The sequence below is a fragment of the Brassica napus genome, chromosome C4 (genome assembly GCF_020379485.1).
Source record: "Brassica napus cultivar Da-Ae chromosome C4, Da-Ae, whole genome shotgun sequence".
NCBI lineage: Eukaryota > Viridiplantae > Streptophyta > Magnoliopsida > Brassicales > Brassicaceae > Brassica > Brassica napus.
In genome coordinates, this window is record NC_063447.1 from 48,416,342 (window position 1) to 48,444,041 (window position 27,700).

Consider the following 27,700-nt stretch of genomic DNA (forward strand, 5'->3'; position numbering starts at 1 on the left):
GCAGTGCTGGTTAAATGTCGATTAGATCGTGCTTTAGCAAATGAAGAGTGGCATACTTTATTACCATGTTCTTTTACAGAGTATTTACGGATGGTGGCTTCGGATCATCGACCGGTGGTGGCTTATCTAGAAGATAAAATTCCCAGAAGGAAGGGACAATTTCGGTTCAATAAGAGGTGGATTGGACAAAAAGGACTTATGGAATCAATTACAATGGGTTGGCTAGACCATAGCGAAGGAGGTGTAGAAGGGGGAACAGAGAGTATAGTGGCACGCATTAGCAATTGTCGTCATGAAATTGCTAAATGGAGGAAAAATAATCCACCCTATGGAAAAGAAAAAATAAATGATTTACAACAAGCACTTGAGGAAGTACAAACAGATAATACTAGGTCTCAGGAGGATATTCTCGAGGTGTCAAGGAAGTTACAAGATGCATATAAGGATGAAGAGGAGTATTGGCACCAGAAAAGTAGGAATATGTGGTATTCCTCTGGGGATCTTAACACGAAGTTTTATCATGCTTTAACCAAGCAACGAAGGGTTCGTAATAGAATTGTTGGGTTACATGATGAGGATGGGACTTGGATTACAGGGGATAAGGGTGTGGAAAAGGTAGCTATTGACTATTTTGACAAATTGTTTACTACCACTTCCCCATCGGATTTCAATAGTTTTCTGGCAGAGGTTACACCGAGTATTACTCCCCAGATGAATCAACGGTTGTTGAGATTAGCGACGGAAGAGGAAGTCAAAGAGACTTTGTTTATGATGCATCCGGAGAAGGCGCCCGGGCCGGATGGCATGACTGCTCTTTTTTTCCAACACTCCTGGCATATTATTAAGAATGATTTGGTAGAGATGGTGAATAATTTTTTGATTACGGGAAAAATGGATCAACGATTAAATATTACTAATATCTGTATGATTCCAAAAACGGAAAGACCCACAAGGATGACGGAATTGCGGCCAATCAGTCTTTGTAATGTTGGATATAAGATTATTTCCAAGGTTTTGTGTCAGCGACTAAAAATCTATCTTCCCTTACTTATATCTGAAACCCAATCGGCTTTCGTGGCAGGAAGGCTGATTTCCGATATTATTCTTATAGCTCAGGAAATGTTCCATGGACTACGAACAAACAAGGCATGTCAGGGAAAGTTTATGGCAATTAAAACGGATATGAGCAAAGCATATGATAGAGTAGAATGGGACTTCATCAAGGCCCTACTACAAAAACTGGGTTTTGACATCCATTGGATTAAATTGATGATGGAATGTATATCGTCGGTTCAATATAGGGTACTTCTTAATGGTCAACCATGTGGACTCATTATTCCACATAGGGGTTTACGTCAAGGGGATCCTTTATCGCCTTATTTATTCATTCTTTGCACTGAGGCCTTAATTGCAAATATAAAAAGGGCAGAGAGGGGGAAACAACTGATGGGAATGAAGGTGGCAAGAGCTTGTCCATCGATATCCCATTTGCTTTTTGCGGACGATAGCCTCTTTTTTTGTAAAGCCCAAAAAGAAGAGTGTCAAACTATTCTTAGGATTTTAAAGGAATATGAGGCAGTTTCGGGGCAGTTAATAAATTTTGAAAAGTCTTCAATTCAATTTGGACATAAGATTGAAGAATCAGTACGACAGGATTTAAGGGATATTTTGGGTATTCAGAATCTTGGAGGAATGAGATCTTTTCTTGGTTTGCCAGAAAATATGGGGGGTTCAAAGATCCAAGTGTTTAGCTTTGTTCAGGATCGATTAAATAGTAGAGTCAATGGATGGACTTTCAAGTTCTTCACAAAAGGAGGAAAGGAAGTGATCATTAAATCAGTGATTACGGCATTACCAAATCATACGATGTCGTGCTATCGTTTACCTAAGGCAACTGTGAAAAAACTAACGAGTGCGGTATCACAATTTTGGTGGAGTTCAGGGGGAACCACAAGAGGCATGCATTGGAAATCATGGGACAAAGTATGTTTAGATAAGGATGAAGGTGGTATAGGGTTTAAGGACATCACTGATTTCAACACAGCGATGCTTGGTAAACAGTTATGGCGTCTAATAGAGAAGCCAAACACATTATTCTCTCGAGTTTTCAAAGGTCGGTATTACAGGAATGCTTCACCTCTGGAACCGATTCGTTCATATTCTCCGTCATATGGCTGGCGGAGTATCGTCTCTGCTAGATCTCTGGTAAGCAAAGGACTAATCAAAAGGGTGGGATCAGGTTCTTCCATATCTGTATGGAATGATCCATGGCTCCCAACCACTCGCCCGAGACCAGCAAATAAAAATCAACACAATTTATACCCGGATCTTACAGTGGAGTCTCTCATTGACTCTACCTCACGTACTTGGAACTCACAGGCAATTCGGTTATTGGTGGATCCACAGGATGCGAAACTTATAGAAAGTTTACCACTGAGCAGGATTCAGAGGGTAGACAGAGATGGGTGGCACTTCACAAAAAATGGGAAATACACGGTCAAATCGGGTTATCAGGTAGAACGGATTTATCCAGATAGGAAGAGACCACCATTGCTGATTGGCCTCCATAGTGAATGTTCTGAAGGCGTTCTGTTGGAAGATAAGGTGTCCACCAAAGTTAAAACATTTTCTATGGCAATTGGTGACAGGATGTATATCAGTAAGGAAGAATTTACAGGCAAGGGGGATTCAAGGGGATCTTTGTTGTGCAAGATGTGGAGCCCATGAGGAATCAATAAACCATGTGTTTTTTGAATGTCCTCCGGCACTCCAGGTCTGGGCTCTCTCGAAGATACCATCAAATCCAAATATTTTCCCAATAAGTTCTCTCTTCACAAACATGGATCATCTATTTTGGAGAGTTTTTCCGTAGCTGGAAGATCATCAGTTTGCATGGATACTATGGTACATCTGGAAAGCTAGGAATAATAAAGTCTTCAGTAATTTGGATATGGATCCCATGGATACACTTAAATTAGCGGAAACAGAATCAACACTATGGACTGAAGCACAAATATTGAATGAATAGAGGATGATACCACAACAAGTGGATACGACATTGCCGTCAATTCCAGGAAGATGGTGTTTCACAGATGGTTCATGGAAAGAAGGGGATATTTTTTCAGGACAAGGTTGGCTCAGCACCTTAGAAGGATTTGAGGGATTGTTGGGGGCAAAGAATGTGAGGGCTAGTATCTCTCCCCTTCATGCAGAGATGGAAGCGCTTCTTTGGGCAATGGAATGTATGAGGAATTTACGTCAGTTTCACGTTACGTTTGCAACGGATTGTTCTCAATTGGTGAAGATGGTTTCGGAACCAGATGAATGACCAGCTTTTGCAAATTACTTAGAGGATGTCAAGACCCTAAAAGAGAGCTTCACCAGATCAGAGATCATCTATGTACCAAGGACGCAAAATACAATGGCAGATAGACTAGCACGCAGTGCTAGGAAGCAACCGTCTTTTGTCGTTCACATAAATGCAGATCACCCGGTTTGGTTTACAGAGTCCGTATGAGTCTGTAATAGTTGACAACAAAAAAAAAAAAAAAAAAAAATTACTACGACAAACAATCTAGTATACAACTTATAAACTAGTTCGCAATCAAATTAATATGACAGAAAAACTAGTTCATTAATCAGTTTATAAGTTAAGAATAATAATATAGAAGAGAGAAATAGATGCGTACATACATTTTGCTTCTTTTATCTTATTCTTTTATTAAAAGTTAAATAAAATATTACTTTTTTTCTTTGGAAAGCACACAAAACTGAGTTGCAGAAATTTAACTTTCTAAAGCACTTACACACACATTAGTTTTCAAAATTGCTGTGGAGACCAGAAACTAAATAAAGCTTGATTGCTTTAGATTTACTGGTGTAGACATAAATACTGTTGGCCTTAGAAAGTGGCTTTAGAAAGATATGAGCAAAATGAAGAAAGATTTAATTTTCTAAAGTGGCTTTTAAGACTTTAGAAACTTCTAAAGCTTTCAAAAAGTGATTGGCAAAATTTTAGCTTTAATGGCTTTACAAAACTACACAGCCTCTAAAGCCTCTAAAGCCTATACACCAATCGGAACCTATGCAACTTGTTGGCTATTCGTATTATGATTGGATATTAAAACAATCAGAATGATAGGTTTAACATATAGGTCATATAATTTAACTACGTTAACCATTTTTGATGTATTTATTTATAAATTAAAAGTCCTATTAGTATGTTTATGTATATTAATAAATCTGTCTTTCCAAAATAAAACATTTTATGTCAAATAAAATATACTTATGTTTTAATAAGATTGATAGATATGTCTCTAAGATTTTTATATGCCAAATAAATTCCACTTATATGTTTACTTTTGGGGAAACTATTAAATTAAAATTTCTTTGTTGTATTCTTATAACTCAAATATTTTTGTGTGAATTATATTAATCGTCAAATTATTTAACATATATTTGAAAATAACTTTATATGTTTTAATAAAGCATTTCTAGTTTATATTTATACATGAATATATAGATTTCAAGTTTTTATGTCATATTTTTAATAAATCTATTTAATTTTAATGTAAAAATTGGTTAGAGAATAACCAGATTAGAGAATAATCTGATTAAAATAATCATATAGTTGGTTAGAGTATACTACAAAATAAATGATTTGTGGTTAATTAATTAATAGTTATTAATTTAGTGGCACAAGTTGTAATTATTATGATGGAAAAACTTATTTTTAAAAGGTACTTCAATTTGTGGAAGCACTTTAGCCTAGTGGTTAAGGTTTCTACACCTAGGTCTGAAGTTCGATTTTCAGACTATGCAATTTCTTGCAGATTATATGATGCAAGCTTTAAGGGTTTCCATAGTAATGTAGGCAGGGCCGTTCTTTCTGGTCATCTACTGCGTAGAGTGCATGTCCATTGAAGATGTCGTACATGCAGAATCTTCTGTCGATCCAAGTGTTTCGGAGAGAGCTTCATCGCTGAATCATTATCCATGGAATTGTTCATCACATGTTGCAGGTAGTTGATCATCATATGTAATAGAATTAGAGATTATATGATGATTTAATGTAAGCTATCCAGTGTTTAAAAAGGGTACTTCAGTTTTATTTGTCACTGTTATATATATTTTATTGGTGAAGTTTGTTATATTGATATATTCTGTTTTTAGTCAAAAGTTGATTTTGCTATATCTTCTTATACCAAATGTGATCAATCGATTTTAAGTCCCTTTCAAAATAGAATTTGGTTAATTATATCTTACTTTTCTAGTTTTGGTTCAATTTAACATTTGAAAACAAAATTCACATCATTTTATTGATACATTTTTGATTCATCCCTTAGATGATGGTTGTCATGAAAAACTGTGTAGGAAAAAAGAGAGCAATAGTGAAACAATGAAGCTGAGTATTACTACATTTTTTATAGAACGAAATGGACCACTGGCGACCAAAGAGTGTAATGGTCAGACAAGTCAGGTTCTTATATGAATTTGTTTAGAAATAGTTAATTAGGTTTTGATGTATATAAACGAATTAGTCATTTGAATGATAAATATGAGTATCATTTGGTAACCAAAACATACGCCACTCACTTATGTATTTAGTTTTTTTTTGTGGTTAAAACACGTAGGTTTAAAATATAATGGATAACATTAAATTAGTTAAAATTTGGTTACCAAAGTGAATAAATAAAGGAATAAACACTTCCTAAATTCATGGATAAGAATAAATAAAGGAATCAAATATATTGTTTTTTTTTCTTTTTGACAGCAAACATTCACATATTCATGTAGACTCTGTAAACCAAGGTGGCAACTCTGCATCCATGTGTACGACGAAAGACGGTTGTTTCCGAGCACTGTGTGCCAAGAGATCCGCCTTTATGTTTTCCGTCCTGGGTACATGAACAATATCTGAGTTGGTAAAGCTTCTTCTTAAAAGCTTAATATCTTCCAGGTAACTTTCAAATGCTGACCATTCCTCTGGTTCCGAAACCATCTTCACCAATTGAGAACAATCCGTAGCAAACGTAACCCAAAACTGTCTTAGATTTTTCATACTTTCTATTGCCCAAATTAGTGCATCTATCTCTGCATGAAGAGGTGAAAGACATGCCCTTACATTCCTTGCCCCTAACAAACCCTGAAACCCCGGTAGAGTACTGAACCAGTCTTGCCCTAAAAATACATCCTTATCTTTCCAAGAACCGTCTGTGTAACACCATCTTTCTGTAGTCCTTGAATTAAATTTGTTATGTATTTCATGTACCAGCCTGGAAGTATTGATAACCTGTGCCTCAGCCCAAAGAGTTGATTCCAATTCTGCTAAGTTAAGTGTGTCTCTCGGATCAATATCAAGATTACTAAACACTTTATTATTCCGGGCCTTCCATATATACCATAATATCCATGCAAACTGATGATCCTCCATTTTTGGAATAACTCTCTAAAACAGATAGTCCATATTAGCAAATAGAGAACTAATAGGAAAAAGGTTTGGGTTCGACGGAATCTTAGATAGTGCCCACACTTGACGTGTCGGGGGACATTCAAAGAACACATGATTTATTGATTCCTCAGGATCTCCACACCGTGCAGACCATGTATCTCCTTGTATTCCTCGCGCTTTTAGATTTTTTGTGACCGCTATACAGCCTGTCAGTAGCTGCCATAAGAAATGTTTTAACTTCGGAGGGCACTTCACTGTCCAACATAATGCCTTAAGTATGTCCACGTTGGGTCCATAAAATTCTGGTGGTTTTTCCTTATCCGGATAGATCCTTTCTATTTGATACCCTGATTGAATCGTGTATTTCCCATTATTAGTAAAATGTCATCCATATCTACCCCCATCTGATTCCTACTCATAAGAAATATATTGTTATGATTTTATTATGAAAATATTGAAAATAATATAAATAACTTTTTAAGGGAAAGTGAATTTAGAACATCACAAATGAAATAAATCATAACTTCTATTTTCCACCCAGCTTCAGTTCAATCTTTGTTCACGATATTTCATAATGATAACATAATAATGTGTGTGGTCTACGTAGATCAAGTTTCTAAATTTCACAAAGGTTGGATGTGAATTAGGAATCTGATGGACTGATGGTTAAAGTTACAAATTTTTAAAGTGATCAAAAATCTTATGTTTGTACAATATAAAAAGATCCATGAAATTATATATATTTTGATAATATTGTTTTCAATTCCCTGAGCAACTTACACAAATTTTATTTAAATTTCTAAGGATTTCGGACTAGTTTTTCACAATAGATTATGCAGAGCAAAGTATGCGTTGGTCTAATAGAAATGTTAAGTGGTACCTAATTTTATGTTTTAATCCATATATACTAGTGGTGATATATGTCTTGAATTTTTCTGACCTTGTAGCATTAAACAATAGCATTAGACAAGACGAGGATCTTCCTATGTATTGGTCACCGATAGGTTTAGGTACGAGATACTCATATATTGATCTTGTGTTTTAAGTTTTGCACTCTGTAATTGAAAACATTTCCAAGATTTTTTTTTTGTATTTGTAGATTTAGAGTATGTTCGTTTTTGAATTTGGTTGCAGCATTTAGATGATATTTGAATACATCATCTTGATGTTACATCTAAATATGTTTGTTTTTGTAGTTTGTATCTGAGAGGTAATTTCATGTTACCATTTTCGTTGTACCATTATTTATTTTTACCACAATATTTTCAAAAATATCATTTTTCATTAAGCGACAAAAGATTTTTTTTTTTTGAGCAATGTGACAAAAGACTTTTATACCCTTGTTTTATATATAATAAATAATTATGGGAAATTGGACTGTATAACCACCAAAAAAATTATAATTCAATCTATTGCTAAAAACCATATTTTTTCACTGTATCATGTGTCTTTTATGTAATATTGTCATATTGCCCTCTATTGTAACCGGCAAAACCTGCAGAAAAAGAAATAAATTAATAATCATTATATTTTAAAAATATTTCGTGTCCACCAGAAAGTCACACATCCACACATTGTTTCTTCTCTGTTTCTTCATCTTCTTTTATGTCTTTGTCTCTCTCTCAAATTTCTGGTTTTTTTATACGACGAACACATAAATCTCCATCACATAGCTTCAATCACCTCTACATGTACAACCAGCACATCCATCGGCATCATTTGTTTCATCGTCGCCACCGTATTCGCTCCGTCATTGTCTCCGTAATTTTTACTTTTCTTCTTTCTTGAGAAGTTGAATCGTTTGATTCTCATATTTGGGAGAGCGCAGTGAGACGGATACGATTATCAAAGTTTATTTTTGCAGCAGTATAGCGTCTTCACATTCTTGGTGGGTGACTGAAGGGAGGGTTTCTCTGATTGTGAAATCGATGGTGTCTTGTCTGACAGAAGAGGAGAGGCGGAAACGTGAAGTAACATCGGCCAATTCTTCTTCCTAGATGCGTCTTGTTGTTTTCTACCTCTTTGTTACTATACTATTTTATCATGTTCCATTCCATTTGACGATTAATAAAGAGAGTTCTATTTTGTTTAGAAATATAGTTTGTAATTTTCTTAATGTCTAACTATCGTTACTTGTTTTTGAATCTGTAAAATTCGTACTATGATCTATATTGTATAGTTTAATATTATATAATATAATTTAATATTACATAATAATGTGTATATTTTTATATTTTGATATTTGGGTTTAGGGTTTAGAAATTACGGTTTAGGGTTTAGTTTTAGAAGGTGAGGGGTATGGTTGGAGTCATCATTAACTTTTTTCATACAATTATAGACATTTCATAATGTCACCAGTATGTACTATGTTATTTATTTTGTTCTATTTAATTTGGGTTTAGGATTTATATTTGGGTTTATGGTTTGTATTTGGGTTTAGGGTTTAGTGATTATGTTTTAGGATTTAGTATTTAGCGATTGGATGAGGTTGGGATAAAGTTTAATATCTAGATTATAGGGGTTGAGATAGAGTTGATTTCCTATACTATTTTAAAAATATGAATATGTAGTAGTTTACATTTTTGTTTGGGTTTATTGATAATGATTTAGGGTTTAGTGTTTAAAAGTTGGGGTTGGGTTTGGTATTTAGGAGTTGTGTTTGGGGTTAGAATTTAATATTACATAATATTATGTACTTTTTAGATTTTGATATATGGGTTTAGAGTTTTATATTTGGGTTAGGGTTTAGTGATTTGGGTTTAGGGTTTAGTATTTAGAAAGTGAGGGAGTATGGTTGGGCTCAATATTAACTTCTTCCATGCAATCATAAACATTTAATAATTTTATTAATATGTACTATGTTATTTCTTTTGTTCCATTCAATTTGGGTTTAGAGTTTTATGTTTGGGTTTAGGGTTTACTGATTTGGGTTCGGGTTTTGTATTTAGGAGTTGGGGTGGGATTGAGAGACGGTTTAGTATCTAAAGATTGGGGTTGAGATATGTTTAGTATTTAGAGGTCGTAGGACTACATTAATAATATGGTATAGAACACTCGGTGCATATGCATGTGATCAATAAATGTCTACGTGGATGTGGATGACTCCTCTTTCTTTTATTTGGAATAGTTTTCAAGTGTTCTTGACCTTATATTCTATTGGCCACGTTATTTCCCCCACACACTTACCTGATACCTGTAAAGAGAAAGGAGAAAACCAGGTACTTTATGGCATAAATGTTAGAAACTACATTATGTCAAAATCAATGACATTTACCTAATTTGTATTGAAAATATAGCTAGTTCGCAAATAAGCCCAATAATTATTTAAATAAATAAAATAAATAAATAAATTAAAAAAAAAAATATTTGTATGTTTCCGAATTATACTTTTTCAAAATCGAATTTTTTTTTTTCAATTTTTTTTTCTTCAAAATTCCCCTTTGAAAATCAAAAATTTTGCTTGCAACTATTTTTAAAATTTTTTTTTATATTTTTTAAGTATTTATTTATATATTTATTAGAATCCTAAATTTCACATTCCAAAAATCATACCTCATCCCTCAACTCTAAACCCTAAGTCTAGATTAGTTAACTCTAGGGTTAAAATATCTTTTACCCTTCATTAAAATGGAAGATAAAATTGATCAGTGTAAACATAAAAAGTGGTACTATGAATATGGTATTTGTGGCAATTTTCCATACACTATCTATATGCTAAGTTGTTCTTTTTTTTATAATAACATTTAAGTACTATTGGTTAAAAACATTGAAAAGATATTATTTAAATTTATATAATTAATAATTAATTATTGTATTTAAATAACTATGTCTAAATTATATTAGTAAAAAATAATTATTATATTTAAATAAATTTTGAAAATACTGATTTTACGGTTTTGACGAGAAACTCGATATTAAGATTATGTCAAGCATAATTTGCAATTTTGCTGGGGAAATTAGATTATGAGGCTTGGCGGTAAAGCCTGATTTTATGTGTTTGACATAAAACCTATGGTCTTGACAAAAAATCTGATTTTACGGTTTTGATAGGAAAATAAATTTTGGAGAGGGAGCACATTTTTAGGTGAAACACATTTTTGCTGGAAAATGTGGTTTCGTTTTTGGCAGAAAATATGTTTTTGAAGGAGAATTTTTTTTTTTATAGTTTTGGCAGGCATATGCGTTTAAAATACATTTTGCAGGAAAACATGTTTTACGATTTTAGCAAGAAAAAACGTTTTTGCGGTATTGACGGGAACCGTAATCTTTCATTTTTTATGGGAAACATTATTTTGTAAATTTTATCAAGAAAATGTGATTTTCCAATTTTGGTGGAAAAGTTAATTTTACAGTTTTGGCAGACGAAAAAATTGATTTTCCGGGTTTTGTGGGGAAACATATTTTGCGGTTTTGGTAAGAAAATGTGATTTTACGATTTTGGTGAGAAAATCCAATTTTATGATTTTTGAAATTTTCACAGTTATTTTTTAAAAAAATAAATTTTATATTTTAATATATATATATAGAATAATAATACTTAGTATTAATATAAATTAGTTATTTTATACTGTAGTGAAAGATGTTTAAGTATTTTTGAATTTTGAGATGTAAATGATATATCTAAACTCTACAATTTTTGGATCTCAAACAATTAGATTTTCTATATGTTATGGATTATATATCAAGATGCTGCATCTAGATGATGATACGATACGAATAACATCTGAACATTTGTATGTAGATACAATATCCGGCATAAAAACCAAACAGGACGTTAGTTAATTTAGTGAACCACTTTATATTTTTGTGTCGTTTTTATATTGTTTTTTTTTTTCTGAACAACAAGATAATTTAATTAAATAAGGGTTTAGGTTACAATAGATGGACTGCTGATTAAGTGGGCCGGTAGACAACTCTTCGCGAGCCCATCCGCAGGTCCATTAAGGGATCGTGGAATGAAAGTATAATGACAAGACAGAAACGAAGAGGAAGATGAAAAAGCTAGGTCGTCGATATCGGCGAGAACCCCGAAGAGTTCCGATGATCGTCGGCGAGAAGAGATCGTATGAACGAGTACTTGAGAGTCTGATTTGATACAGATATGACGGTAGTTGAGTGAGGCCGCTTGGAGGAGGGCTTCTCGGATGGCTAGAGCTTCTGCCATACAAGGAGAGGAGACAAAGTTCTGTGCCGAGGAGCCTCTATGAAGCTATTCCGAGGCGAAATCAATGAAGATCCAGGCCAATCCCGCCGATCGGGTTCCTCCCTTCCACGAAGCGTCTGTGTTACATATGATTTCGAAAGGGTAACCGACAGCATCACGAGTGATGGGTAAGCTTTTAGGATTTGGGTTTTGTTTGATTGGTTGCGCCGATTCCCATTCTTTGAGGGCTCCTAGGGCTCTTGTAAATACTTCTATTGCTGATTGGTGCCGGTTTTCAAACATGAGTTGATTCCTTAAGGTCCATAAGGTCCAGCAGATCCACGGGAGAGCATTACCTGTAAATCCAAACGGGGGTAGAGGAGCTTGGGTCATGGAGTATTGTAGCTTGTCGAAGAACGAAGTTTGCGGCGAAGTGTCCAACTTGTATTCCCATGGTCCGAGATCCCAGACTTCGGTTGCAAAGGGGCAGTGGAAGAGAATGTGAGAGATATATTCCAAATCTCCACAACGAGGGCACATGGTATTGGAGAGCAATATTATATTATATATTATTGTTTATTCATTCTGCATCTATTCATTATATGTCATAACAACTAGTACTGTTCGAAAATGAGTTTTGGACGTTTCCTTACAAACTCTAAACTCGTTGTTGAGTTAACAACAATCGTATGAATGTGCGAAATTTGAATGTCGGTACATTGTTACGCGACACTTAATTAAAAGACATTCCGCTAACTGCTCGAGATTAACTACTTTTCAGTTTTTTTTATAATGTATGCTTTATTCATTAAATGGATGAAACATAGTCAAGATGAAGGTCTGATGAGATTGACCTTGGTACATAATTATAAACCAATAAGAATTGTTAAAAGGAATATTCATCTTCGCTAAGGTATCAGCAGCTCTGTTTGCTTCTCTTCTTATCCAGACGAACTCATTTGCTTCAAACTTCTCCTTCCACCAAAATACTTCACGAATCCAGTTATATCCAGAGAAGTATAAAGATTTTCAATTAAGTAGATCCATGTCTTTTTTATAGTCTCCCTCAATGATTACCATTTTATATCCTTTAAACCAGCATTGTTGCATCACCATAAGGATTCCATGCAACTCACTCTCCAAAGTATCAACACATCTTCCTATCGCATGTCCTACTCCTCTGTATGTATCCCGATCATCTCTTAAAATCCAACCAGCCTTACTAGGAACTTCTGAATTCACAAAAGATGCATCAACATTACATTTAATCCACCCTGATGGTGGTCGCTTCCATTGTCTTATATGTGGTATAGCTCCTCCATAATCATTGATGCCTCTCCGCTTTGAATAAGTACTTGTTTATTGTTTAGCCCACTCCTCTGCATCTTTACACGCTTGTTGTAATACTTTTCGTCCATCCACATATTTCTGCTAAAAAATAATCATATTTCGACTCTTCCAAATCCTCCAAAGTAACCAGAACGGGAGGTTAACCATATGTCTCAATCGAACTGATGTACATCATTGTAAGCAAGCTTCCATCATCTCTTCCAGAGTAGCACTTGTGTCTGTCAATATCATATTTGAGATACCAGAGGCCCTCCATATCTGTTGAGCATATGGACAATCAAACAATATATGTTTCTCTGTTTCTTCACTACTACAGCATCTGCAACATTGATCTTGGTTTGTTACATGTCGTCGCTTCAGATTAGACCCCTTGGGTAGACTTCTCGAACTAGCTTTCCAAAGAAAATGATGAATCTTCGAAGGCATTTGTGTTTTCCACAGCTTCTTCTTGATGGTGGTGTTTCCATAAGTGGGTTGAATAATCTCTTGATTTGGCAAATGAGTAGCCAACCAGTATCCTGATTTCACCGTATAGATGCCACTATCATTATAATGCCATCCAAGAAGATCTTGCTTAGCCATTGCTGATAGCTTAATAGCTAAAACCTTTGGAATATCTTCATCTGCTACAGATTCTCTCACTTTTTGTTCATCCCATTCATTGCCTCTGTGTCCAAATAGCTGATGTACTTTACCAACTACTGCTCCTGCAATCCCTGCCCTTGGAGCTCATGGTGGGTGATCCGGTATCCAGGAATCTGTCCAGGTATTAACATAACTGCCATCTCCAATAACATATCTCAATCCTTGTTTAACCAGATCTCTCCCATATAGAATTGACTTCCATGCATATGATGCTTTTTTTCTTCTGAACTACTGTTAGAATATCACCATCATGAAAATAACGAGCTTTCAAAATTCGAGCCATCAGACATCCTAGGTTTTGCATTATCCGCCAGACTTGTTTTCCTAGAAGAGCTTGATTAAATTTCTCTAAATCTCTAAAACCCAGTCCACCTTCTCCCTTCGGTATACTCACTCTTTTCCATGCATACCAATGCATACCCTTGTTGTCTTCTTTCCCCCACCAGAACCTTGCAAGCACTCTATTAATTTCCTCACAAACCTCTTTTGGTAATCTAAACACATTCATAGAGAAAATAGGCATCGCCAACGCCACCACCTTAAGTAGAACCTCTTTTCCTCCAGGTGATAAGTATTTTTGACTCCAGCCCTGCATCACTGCCTTGACCTTATCTATGATATACGCAAACATATCACTTTTTTTATTGGTGAATTGTTCTGGCATACCTAGATATTTACCAATGCCTACTTCATTGTGAATTCCCAAAATATTTCTCATACGTGTACGAACTGTAGCAGACACCTTATGACCAAATGTAATAGAAGATTTGTTCATATTAGCTGCCTGTCCCGAAACAGCCTCATATAATTCAATGATCTTCTTCAACTTTTGTCTGCTCGTGGATTAGCCAGTGAGAAAAATATGGAGTCATCAGCAAATAAAAGATGATTGACTGATGGTGCTTGATTGGAGATCTTAATTCCGAGTAAAGACCGATCCGCCATTGCTCTATTCATTAAGTGTGATAGAACTTCTGCACAGAGTATAAAAAGGTATGGATCAATTGAGCTTGTCCCATACCATTCCAGCCTCTATACACTGTATTTGAGAAACCATCTTTGTCTGCCATTCTATAATCAAAACGAAAATTTCGTCTTGGTTCTTCTTTTTCCGCAGCAATATAAGTCACAAGAGGTCGATGGTCTGATTCTCCTATTTCAAGAAACTTTGTTTTAGAAGCAGGGTAAGCTTCTAACCACTCCGTATTTGCCATTTTCCTATCTACACAGCATTGAAACTTATGAGTTCCTCTTTGACCAATCCACAAAAACCTGTCTCCCACTGAATTGAGGTCCATCATATCATTATTTATCACCAAGGTATGGAAGTCATGGAAAGAAGCCTCTGCTCTAACTCGTCCTCCTATCTTCTCATTATTGCCAAGGATTTCATTGAAATCTCCAACTATAAGCCATGGTTGATTCCGTCTATTTAGTCATATTCTTTCAATTCTCTCCCAAACTTGATTTCTGAGAGTAAGGTTGGGATTACCATACACCAAAGAAAAATAGAAATCACCTTCATTGCAACTGACAGTACAATCGATGATATTAGGAGATTAACTTAAAACAGACAACTGTACATGTGATTTCCAAAAGATGGACAAACCACTACTAGAACCTATGGGAGGAACTGAAACACAAGAAGGGAAATTCAATTGAGCACCAACGTCACGAACATAATTATTAGCTTGCTTCATCTCTGAAAGGCATATGATGTCCAGGAGATACAACCTGTTGATCTCCTTAAGGCGTCGAACTGTCAAGTCAATGCCTAGACCTACAGTTTCAACAGGTTATCCTCATGGTGGCTTTGGTGGTTCAGGGCCCACCGCGCCTCTCACTGTGGTGTTATCCTCTTTCGCTTCAGCTGATGCTTCAGAGGTATCCGGATCACTGCATTCTTCCTTCTGTCTCTTACTCCTCTTCGGGCCACTAGATTCACCTCTTTCCAAACGGTTGAACATGAGCTTGTTGCCCTCAACGGATTCCATCCAGCTTTTCCTCTTCAGCAGTTCCTTGCCATCACGTCGCGTACCAAACGGGTTTATAGGATTGTTCATTTTCTCATTATTCAACTCATCGGAATACATCGTTTGCATAGCTTGATTACTCCACAACTCATCATACTCATTTGCATTCTCCTCATGGAGATCATCTTCTTCTTCTTCAACTTTCTCTTGTACATTCTCTTCTTGGACAACATTTGCATCACCATTAGGCTCCACTTCATGAATTTCTTCAATGATCACCCCACGGTTTGGTACATCATGCTCTCCTCCATTGTTTCCATCACTGTCCTCATCATCTCCATCATGATTTAAGTTCCCATTCTGAACCAAGCAGGCGCCCAAATCATGTGTAAGTCGTCCACAAACTTCACAGAAGCAACAAAGTCTTTCAAAAGTGAAGCGCAAGAGAGTATTAACGCCTGCAGTAAACTGGAAATGCCTTTGAAATTGGAGTGGTTCATCAACATTCCAATTAATGTGGACCCTTGCATAATCACGTCTCGCTGCCACCTCTGGAATGTAGTCAACATCCAAATACATCCCAAGAGCGCGCCCAATATGCATCACGATGTCTTGGCTCTTGAATTGGATTGGTATGCCACGTATCTGAATCCAGAAAGGGATGAAGTTCAGCATCAACAGATTGAAAGATGGCGTCCATCGCTCTAAGATCAGCATCCGGTCTGAAAAAGCCCAGGGACCACTTCGCAAGACCACCTCCAGAGATTCTTCAGAGGGAAACAGGAACTGAAATTGCCTTCCTTCAATCATCCTCCCATAAACACCCACGTGGCCCCAATTATGGGGGAAGAGTTGCAATGATCAAGTGGATGTTCTGTCTTCTCGGCATGACGGGTCGCCCAATTAGGATGAAATGGTTTGCTGCCATGGCCTCATTAACCACATTCACCGGTAACAGAATCGATGGTTCATCGGCTCCCAAATTGATATCTTGCATTCCTCTCCTTAAATTTTCCGCCATCAGAAATTTGCTAGAAAGAGACTGATGAAAAAGGAATATGTTAGGAGAACCCTAATCTCCTTTAAATAGGAAAGAGGGAGATCAACTGAAGATAAAAATCATCACGAATGATTATGTAAATCGTGGAGATAACCGTCAAGTAATGGCTTCGTGGGCTCCCCCATGATCTATCATTACCGAGAAAATAGAAAACCATCGCTGGGAAGTGGAGATAAGATCGGAAAAATACAAAAACCGCCGTAGAGAAAAAAATCGCCTTTGTGTCGCCAATAACCGTTTTTCCATATCTAAAAGTTAGTTGTTTTTTTCAGTTTTTCTTTTTCTATAAAAACTTCAGTTAAAATAAGTTTACATGATGGTTTACTTTAATTATATAAAGACTTTTTTTTATGAAGGAAAAAAAAATTAAGGCTTTTGATAAAAAATATATAAGCCCTTTTTCAAAAAAAAAAAAAATATATATATATATATATGTGAAAGACTTTTGCTTTTATAGAAAATGGTCAAGCATGGCCCATTGTTGCCCTACTTTTCTGGGCCGTGTGTCTCTTTGACGCCACAATTTAAACCTAAAAACTCTATTGTTCGACCCTATGATATATATGACTGTTTCCCTTCTTTCTTATAGCAGTTGAGAGTTGAGACTTAATAACCAGTTCGATGGGGACATACTTTGGGAACCGTTCTGGGTCGTTCTCTGAACCAAATTGACTTGACAAGACAGTATGGTATATATGTAATTTATCCAACACACAGTTTTTAAAAACATATAGATGTCGACATCGACATGGCATCATAACTTCTTCTGCATTTGAAGTAATATATCCCTCGTATTCATATCCACGTCTGGCAGATGACATTTGAGATGATCATTTGCACCATATGAAAGATATTATAAGGTAAGGAATTGTTTTACTCTAACTAACTGTTTGCAAATTTTTTAAAAAAAACTGAGAAATAATTTCTACTCAGATTTACTCTGTAAGAAATGGAATTTTAGGAAAGAAAAAAAAGAGTTTTCTTTTACAAAGTTGAAGTTTTTCCTTTTAAATACTTATTTCCCTGTTGACAAAAAAAAAAAAAAATACTTATTTCCCTTTTCTTTATTTTCTTATCCCTCTTTCTTTTTGACTAGCGCAACCCAAAAGATAGATGGAAAGTTTAACGATCGTATTCTAAGAATATTCTTATATTGGTTTGATTTTACATTGATTAACAATGATCTTAAGGTTCGATGTTTGAACTTTAAACCACAATCTTTTTTTTTGACATCCCACAATCTTTTGTCTTGTTTCTTGATTTCTTTTAAATGGATTTTCAAAAGTGCCCGACCATTTCGAGCCTACATTTGAACGGAAAACAATGATTTAATCTTAACGCAATACCAGTAAATATATATTTGATCAGTGATTCTATTAATTTCAGAACAAAAAAACTTGACACCTTTAAGTATGATCATATGAGGTTCAACTTTCAGCCTACATATGCAAGTATTTGGTGTGGACTATAATTAAATAAAATCAGACTAATCATCGAAATCTTGCATGACAACTTGTCAACATCGCTACGTCAACCAATGTGAAACTCATACCTCTAGCTAACTCTAACTACTAACTCAAATTTGGTTTACGTTACTATCCAAAGATAGTGTGGAACTAATAGCCTTTAATGATTATTTTACGTACATTAAACAAAGCTATTTCTTAATAAAATAAGTGTGGTTATATGCCCCCTCTAGAATTATTCCATGGTTTGGAAAATGGATATCTTCAATTGTAAGATAATTAAGTTGTTTTCTACACGTATTTTCTAGAATTCCCATTTTATAGTTTAGATACTACTTTATAAAAGCCCTCATGATAAATAATTCAGCTTTTTCTTATCTTTGTTAATACTTCCTCTGTATTTGTTGAAATGACGTTTTACAGTCTTTCACACAAATTTAGGAGACTAATAATACATATTCTAACGTTTTATATACTCTGTCTGTTTCACGAAGATAGTTTTTTTAGTATTTTCACACATATTAAAAAACACATTAAATCACTATAATAAAAGTATCATTCTCTGTAATTTTTAATTTTCAATATCTTTAACCAATAGTAATTCAATAAAATCAATTAATTTTCTTAAAATTTACAATTTTGAATAGAAAACACAAAATATATTTTTTTGTGAAACAAATTTTTACAAAGCTAAATGATGTCACCTTTAGTTATCATTTGACTAGATTTCTGGAAATAACTAGTATTTTGGAACAAAATTAAAATGCTAAAACATCACTTATAAAACAACTGAGAGAGTAGTATGTTATAGATCTGATGATACTTTGTTAAAAAGAAGTAGGTATTGAATGTTATGAGTGGAACAACGAAAACGCATGGCGGAACAGAAATCATGGTACCATTCATCTCTAATAACTATACAAAACACATGATGTGGTTTAAAAGTAAAAAAAAAATAATAAAAAAAGAAACAGGAATTGCGTTTTAGAATACGCACGTGAACCACAGAAGTAGCAAAGTAGGTGTGGTTTGTTAAGTGGTTGAGTGGTTTAATTTTTTTTTTCTTCTTTCAGAAATTTTGTTCGTGTATAAATAGATATGAAAGAGGAAAATTTTGCAGACACAACTTCAAAGCAACGAGCAAAGGTATGACAATATATCTGGGGTTTTCTTTATTTCAGTTTATTTTTTTATTTAATTTCATTAACAATTTTTTGTCATTTCATTTTTTTTTGCAGGTGCACCTTGAAATCACATTTGAATTTTGGAAAGGTACACCCATGAATCTTAAACGTATTTCATTTTTTTTCACATTTTTAGTTTATAAATATTAATAATTAAGTTTAAAATATATATTTTAATTTTATTTTCATATATGAAACAAAAACTGTTATTTTAAAAATATAATAATACAATATAAACTACTATATATTTATATATCAAAACTTAATTATTTAAGTTAAATTATTATAGAAATTTTTTAATTGCGTAAAATATATTAATGTTAATTTTCTAGTTGGTGGTTGTTTTCTCAAAGTGTTTTTTAAAACATTTATATTAAGTTCATCAAGTTCTACATTGGAAGCAATTGAATTGCTCACACCATTTCAAGTTTGCTCACATCAATGATTTACGCATCTCCGGAGTGGTGGGATAATCACGAAGCGGTAATAACCACTAAATATTATATTTACATTATCAACTATTAAGATACATATTACAAAATTAACATAATTATACATATATATATATTTTGAATAGGGATGTAGATTAACAAAATCGTTCAACCGAGAGCCGCCAAAATTTTGGGATATAATGGTACGATGTTTTGCGTTACATGATGTATACTCGCAACCCCAACATTCTGCACGACAAAGAAGACAAGAGATAATGAATGAGAGACGAGGTGATGACTCCACACATGGATACTCAGATTTTGATGGGAATGAGATGCTAGACACTGAAGTTCCAGACACACAAGAAAATGAAGAAGTGTATCGGGTCAACCTAGATGATGATTCACATCCTTCAAATGAATTTACCCATGATGCAGTTGGAATCAATATTGGAAGAGGTGAACAACGTGGGAGACGTGGAAGTAGTTCACACTCTAGTGGCAGACGAGGGGGTAGTTTGGATAGATCAGGTGGAAGCTCAGGAGCTAATGTTGGAAGTGGTTCACGAGGAAGTCAGCGAAAACAATCATTTGAGACAACAATGCAAGAAACTATTACTGGGTTTAGAGATTTTCAACGACAAAGTCTACAACAACTTCTTCCTGGTGCGTTTGATCAAGATGATTACGATGAATGGAAAAAGGCGGAAGCGTTATTCCTTGATCTACAAGTTACAAAACATACTAAATTTTATTGGAAATGTCTTAATACACTCCAAGAGTTAAAATATGTTTTGTATGTTTATGTTTTCAGTGTCATGTCATTGTAAAATTTAAATTGAAATGTTGCTTATGGTTTTATTTTTGCTTTTAAAATTTTCAGGCGTTTCGTATATGCCAACTGCGGTCACAAGGTGTTCACAATCTAAGCTACGAAGAGAGAGTTGAGTTGTGGAATTTGGAAAATGAACAATTTGAGGAGTTAGTAATTCAACCAAGTTTGAATTATTCTGATCAAAATTTCCAAAGAGCGCCGCAACGAACTGGCAGAGGTTTGGGATGGAGAAATATTTGGAATCGGTTACAAGAAGATGATGCAGCTTGTCTTCAGTTACTAAGAATGTCACTTCCATGTTTCACAGCACTGTGTAACATTCTACAAACAAATTACGGTCTACAACCGACATCCAATATAAGCATTGAAGAAAGTGTGGCTATATTTCTAGTGATATGTGGACACAATGAAGTTCAGAGAGATGTCGGTTTGAGGTTTGGACGAAATCAGGAGACTGTGATGAGAAAATTTAGTGAAGTTTTGACAGCAACTGAACTTCTTGCATGTGATTATATTAGAACTCCAACAACACAAGAACTACAGCGAATTCCTGAAAGACTTCTAGTAGACCGAGTAAATTATCCGTATTTTAGCGGTTGTGTTGGAGCGACGGATGGAACGCATGTTTGTGTCAAAGTCACTCCTGAGTTACAAGGAATGTATTGGAATCGACATGATAATGCATCATTGAACATCATGGCAATATGTGACTTCAATATGTTATTCACTTATATTTGGAATGGAGCTCCAGGATCATGTCACGACACAGCTGTTCTAACCATGGCAAAAGAAGTGATTATGAGTTTCCTATGCCTCCACTTGACAAGTATTATCTTGTCGATTCCGGCTATCCCGATAAACAAGGGTTTCTAGCTCCCTATAGGTCATCACGTAATAGAGTTGTGAGGTATCATATGTCACAATTTAACTATGGTCCCCCTCCAAAAAATAAAGAAGAACTCTTCAATCAGCGTCATGCTTCTATACGTTCTGTAATCGAGAGGACTTTCAGGGTTTGGAAGAAAAAATGGAGGATTCTTTCTGATTTTCCAAGATATGATATTGATATACAAAAAAGAGTGATAATGGCAACTATGAGACTACATAATTTTATCAAAATTTCAAATTTTGCAGATGCAGATTTTGCTGAAGTGATGATAGAGACGAGAATAAACGACACAAACTCGGAGAACGATTTAGACGACACGGAAGCATTAAATGCTACAAATACAATAGATGGAGAATATATGGCTCGAATAAGGGATAATATTGCAAATATGTTGTGGGAAAATTTAAATTCTTGATTGTATATTTGTCTATGTGGTGTAATAAGAAGAATTTAAATTTTATATATTTATTAATAATAATTATATTTTTTGTTTTATTAAAATATATTTAAATTTAAGTTTTATCCGCACCGCTTATTCTACTTTTACCATTCTACTTTTGGTTATGTACCGCACTTGCTTTTTGTTACCATTCACATTTTATTTTGTACCGTTTTTTTTGTTTAACCGCTAATAATCCGCAGTTTACAAAACCGCAGTTAAACCGTACCGCACTATCCAATCCGCTTGTCCCGCACCGCTCAATCCGCTGTTACCATTCGGAGCCGTAGTAGTTAAAAAATAAACTTTTCCTAAAAATAGTACTTGAGTTGTTGTTAGGTGGAAGGAATGAATAGAAGGACAGTGTAAGTTTCCAGGCTTAGGGACTTTTTCTTGGTCTGTGTTGTTTCCGAGTGGAGAATAATAATGAAGCTCCATAGACACCAGAAATCAACACCGAAAACACGTGCTGATTTACACGTTATTTGTTTGACACACACAAAGAAAGCCCAATAAGTGCGCGTTAGAGATTCGTAAGACTTTGTAGGAGGTAAACTTTTTCTTTTCTAAAAAGATCTTTTTGACTGTTTGTTAGTTTTAATTTTTTAAAATAGATTTTTAGCTTTCTATGTATTTTTAATAGCTATGGATAAAATAAAAAAATATGAAATTATTAATAAATGTTAATTAAAAAATAATTATATTGAATTACTGCGAAAATATTTAGTATATATACATACTAAATTAACAGTATTTTTAATATATAGGAAAGCTCTATAAAAAGTTAATTAAAATCGGTAGAAAAATTATTCATTTATAAAGATAAAACTTATAATATTTACGAATTGTTAAAGAATTAGAGTAATTAGATATTGGCGTTCATAGTTTTGAATGCATTTTTGAAATATTAAAAACACTGAAGTTAGAAATTTATCTTTATTCGGTCGCTATGTAGCGACCGAGCCTTGGCTTGAGCTCGGTCGCTACGTAGCGACCGAGCGGGACGATCGTTCGGTTGCTACGTAGCGACCGAGCGGGATGATCGCTCGGTCGCTACGTAGCGACCGAGCTTTGGCTCGGCTCGGTCGCTACGTAACGACCAAGCTTTGGCTCGAGCTCGGTCGCTACGTAACGACCAAGAGGGACGAGCGCTCGGTCGCTACGTAGCGATCGAGCTGGGGCTCGAGCTTGGTCGCTACGTAGCGACCGAGTGGGACGATCGCTCGGTCGCTACGTAGCGACCGAGCGGGACGGACGTTCGGTCGCTGCGTAACGACCTGTTTTGAGCTTTCGTCGGACATCTCGATTCTTTCTTCCGTAAAGCTTTTTCGTAAGGAAGAATCTATTTCGAAAAGTACTCTTCGGAGAAATTCTTATTTTCTTCCTCGGACGTTTTGAATGTTAAATTTGTCGTAACCGTTTTTGACCCCAACAATCATTAGGATTGTCATTAAAGCTTGTTTCTAGCTTAGCTACCTAGAACTTGATCTAGGAGTTTGAGGTAAAGAACATCACTTGCATCTCACCCTGAATCCATCCTAATTGAGCTAAGATTGCTAGAGTAAGCGAGAGCTGATCTAGGTAGCTTAGTGAGCACATTCAACCTACGCGTTAAAGCTTGACCGAACGCGTCGATCGATATTCCAATCGAATAATCGGTCGACGTTTCAACAAGTGTATCGATCGACACTGGTTAATAGACAAACCTATAAAGCAAAAGCCTAATGGTTTGTTTATAAGTGTTGAGCTCTATAACATCATGCATACAACTTGTTAGGCATCTGTAGGATTATAATCCTGATTACCTGAATAGAAACCCTAAGTCTAGCAACCATCCTTCCACCAAAACCCCAATCAAATCAATCGAGCAATTGCCTTTCTCACAAACTTGCAACTTTACATTTAATCATTAAATCAACCTAGCTAAATCAATCTGATTAGATTTATTTGGTTCCCTAGCTCCCTGTGAATTCGATCCCTAAGTACTACAACTCGACCTCTTATTTGAGAGAGTATAAATCACTCATTAGGGTAATTTGAGTGATATCAAATTTGGCGCCGTTGCCGGGGAGCTATGATCGCCATTAGATCTTGTTTGGTTAGATTTAGTCTAGTTTTTACAATTGTTCATAAAAACTGAAAAAACATTTTCTTCTGTTTCAGGTACATACATCTTAGTACCAGAAACAACAATGAAGAGAGGATTTATGGGTTCTTCAAAGAAGGAGCCTGCTGATTCACACACGATCTGTAAGTCTACGAGGGAAGAATCGATCGACACCCTCCAAGCAGCATCAATCGACAACGTGAACCAAGCATCGAACAACACTATTCAACTTGTGTCGGACAACACTGTTCACCACAGTACTGTTCATCACGGGACTGTTCATTATCAGCACTATTCATCAAGGTACTGTTCATTTTGACACTATTCATCCTGAGTCGATCGACACTGTTCATCGTGACACTGTTCATCATGACACTGTTCATCTGGGCATTGTTCATCCCGACACTGTTCATCCGGTGAAAAACGACACCACTTTCGGGGTAACAGAGAAGACCGAAGTTCTCATACTTAAAGTTGAAGGGAATGGGATGCTAAGAGACGAAGAAGATCGCACTCGCAACAGCGCAACACAATTAATTAATGCTCAGGGTGCTGTGATCCCTGATGTGATTGTTGTTGCTGAGATGAATGACTTTGACCTGAGCCAAGAGTGGTATGAATTGGTAGGTCAAGACCCCTTCCAAGGACTTCCTCACCAAGATCCTAGAAACCACATCGAAGATCTCTAGGATCTCTTGTCAAGGAGTGAGCAGAATGAAGTGTCTGAATACCACATGCTCTGCAAGATCTTCCCCTATTCTATCTCTGGGGATGCATTCAGCTGGTTCAATCAACTACAGTCATGATCTCTAACCAGCTGGGAGGACATTGAAAGAGATTTCCTTTACAATTTTTTTGATGATGCTGAAGCAACTCGAGAAAAGGAGAAGAATGATAGGTGGGACAAGCTTGTTGAAAGTTGGCAGATAAAGAGGAAAGATCAGATTCCGAGACAGATGCTCGACTACATTATGGTAGAGGGTGATAAACAACACGGATCTGAAGAGCTGAAGAAGCTGATACTAGTTATCCGACCTCAGCATCGATCACCACCACTACCTCAACATCGATCGACACAAGCACCGCAACATTGATCGACCACAGCACCTCAGCAACGATCGACACGAACTTTTGTCATCGATCGATACCACTCAAAATCCTTGAAAGATCGAGTTGTCCTCAGGACATTGCAGACTCGACCCATAAGAGCACTAATGTATCAAGTTGTTCTCCTTCCCCAGATGTAGAAAAAGAGATCACCATGGAAGATTTCTTGGAGCTAGAAGAGTTCTTGGAGTTGGAGGATGGAGAAAAGCTTGAAGACTTGGATTCGAGTAGAGAAGTCGCTATGGAAGACTTCTTAGAGCTGGAGGAATGGCTTGAAGATATGGATCATAATTCGAAGAAGAAGCTTGATGACGATCAACATAGTTCGAGAGGAGATCTAGAAACTTCGCCAAAAGCTAGCATCGATCGACACCAACCTGATGAGATCGATAGACAACCACCCTACGCCATCGATCAACGCCCACCCTATATCATTGATCGACAATCAGCATATAGCATTGATCTACACCCATATTCCATCATCGATCGACACCCACCCGATTGCATCGATCGACACCCATGGTTGGATGAACTGCCAGGATACATAGTCGAGCTGGAACAAGTTGAGGGAAGGATTTACATGTCTAAGGCCTCATACCCTGCTGTCCACCAACATCAGAGACCACTTATCTGTGTAGAAGAAGCTGTTGGGTTTCACAAAAGAGTGAAAATGATACATGACCCTGTGAAGATTGTGGTTCCTTGCGCAGTATTTGAAGTTGAATTTCCTATCCCACCAAATAAAGGTGTGCATCTGAGTTCTTACGTTGAGGTGTTGGATGATCATCAGCATGTAGAAGATTCTAAGATAGGGTTACGATTTAGAGATGATTCGATAAGGTCTCAGCAGAAGCAACATCGATCGACATCGACCGAATACCATCGAACGACACCAACAAACCGGTATCGAGCGACGCCACCACTTCTCCATTGATCGAGACTGGACACGTATCAGAGCAGAAGGAGTTCGATGTGTGTGGAAATCTTTTTGATGAAGAAACCACCACGCGATCAGATAAGTTTGGGGAAAGAAGAGGAGGAATTGGAAGAAGAGGAAAAGGACCAAGGGAGGTTCTCAGTTATCATTGATTCTTCGCTTTTCAGATGGTGTCAGGAATCTAGAGTGTGCAGCAGATGCTTCTCACAGCCATTTGCAAAGCTTCGAGCACTCCTTATTGCTGAGATAATAGACAAAGGAGAAGAGTCTATGGAGGAGGCTTTCACACAAGAATGATAAAGCTTCATAGAGTAGACATTGAGACTTGTTTTGGAGCAAGTTCTCATTCTCATCCGTACTAAATCAGATCTCCAAAGTCAAGCTAATGACTGAAAATAAGCACGGAGTGGGAGGCAACCACCATTAGGTAATTTCATTCAGTTTAGGTTAGATTGTTACTGATTTTTGTTTTATTGTTATGCAGGTCAAAAAAAAAAGTGAACAGTAACGACGGTAGCAGCGCCAAGCGACACTGCAGCAAGTAAATCAAGCGACACTGTAGCAAGAAAATCGTGCGACATTGTAGCAAGAACATCGACCGACACTGTAGCAGAAAATCGGGAGTTACTGTAGTTGCGATAATGTATCAGGCTACTGTAGCAGTCACTGTTCATCGAGAAAAAAAAATAATTTTAGATAATTGGTTTTATTATTTATTACTGACTTTTAGTGTTTTATTTATGTTAGGGAATAGGAAAAGCCCCGAGGAAAACGAGTTTGCATGAGCATCGATCGATGATGGCTGCGCAGCATCGATCGATGATGGCTGCGCAGCATCGATCGACGATGGCTTCAGCATCGATCGACAGAGCATCACTAGCATCGATCGATCACCACTTAACTGTGTCGATGACAGAGCTTCAAGAGTATTGATCGCCACTTAACTGTGTTGGTCGACACTGACATCAAAGTCAGGTATACCGTTTTTCCTTGTTAAATATTGTCCTTATGATTTATTTCCCCACCGTTCTTAGACTGAATAACACTGGAGAAAGTGTTGTTTAAGTCTGGGGGAGTTTCTACTAATATTGTGTTTTAGTTAGCTATTTAGAAAAAGACAAAAAAAGAGATCCGAGAAGACGATTCCTCAGCACATCGACCGATGAGACTAACTTGATATCGATCGACAACACTTCAGAAACAACAATCGATTGTCACTTAATTATATCGATCGACACTGACATCAGCGAGCAGGTCATCGTTCTTACTTGTTAAACTATGTACTTATGATTATTTCTCACCATAACTCCGACTAGATATACACTGGGGACAGTGTAATTTAAATCTGGGGGGATGTTTACTGATATTAATGTGTTCATGAGTCTTATCAAAATGTTTTAAAAAGAGTTTTATTAAGTCAAAAAGGGGATAATTAACTTATTAGATTTTTGCTTGTTATTTAACCACTCTTTAGCACCATTCTGGACTTACTGATTGCAGATAGTACTAAAGATACTAAAGTGGATCAACCTTTCAACTATTCACACTTGCTGAGATTGTTTGAAGGAACCAAAGCTGACCTCCAACACTAAACTTGACACAACTGCTTGTCTTGAGGCTTGGTATACATGGGATCGGATTCTTCAAACAAGTCTGGAAGGTAAAACCTTGTGTAGATTTATA

The 27,700-nt window shown here is 36.0% G+C and overlaps 2 protein-coding genes and 1 pseudogene across 2 annotated transcripts; 2 read left to right on the forward strand and 1 right to left on the reverse strand.

Moving 5' to 3' along the window:
- Nucleotides 1–11,660: 11,660 nt before the first annotated feature.
- Nucleotides 11,661–12,134, reverse strand: LOC106394283. Its single transcript, XM_013834864.1, has one exon. It carries the CDS (start codon nt 12,132–12,134, stop codon nt 11,661–11,663), a length of 474 nt encoding a protein of 157 aa, XP_013690318.1.
- Nucleotides 12,135–19,641: 7,507 nt separating this feature from the next.
- LOC125586326 lies at nt 19,642–20,668 on the forward strand. Its single transcript, XM_048756332.1, has 2 exons — nt 19,642–19,755; nt 19,850–20,668. The coding sequence occupies exons 1-2, from the start codon at nt 19,714–19,716 to the stop codon at nt 20,531–20,533; spliced, it is 726 nt and encodes a 241-aa protein (XP_048612289.1). The 5' UTR covers nt 19,642–19,713; the 3' UTR covers nt 20,534–20,668.
- Nucleotides 20,583–21,908, forward strand: LOC111203041 (annotated as a pseudogene).
- Nucleotides 21,909–27,700: the final 5,792 nt, after the last annotated feature.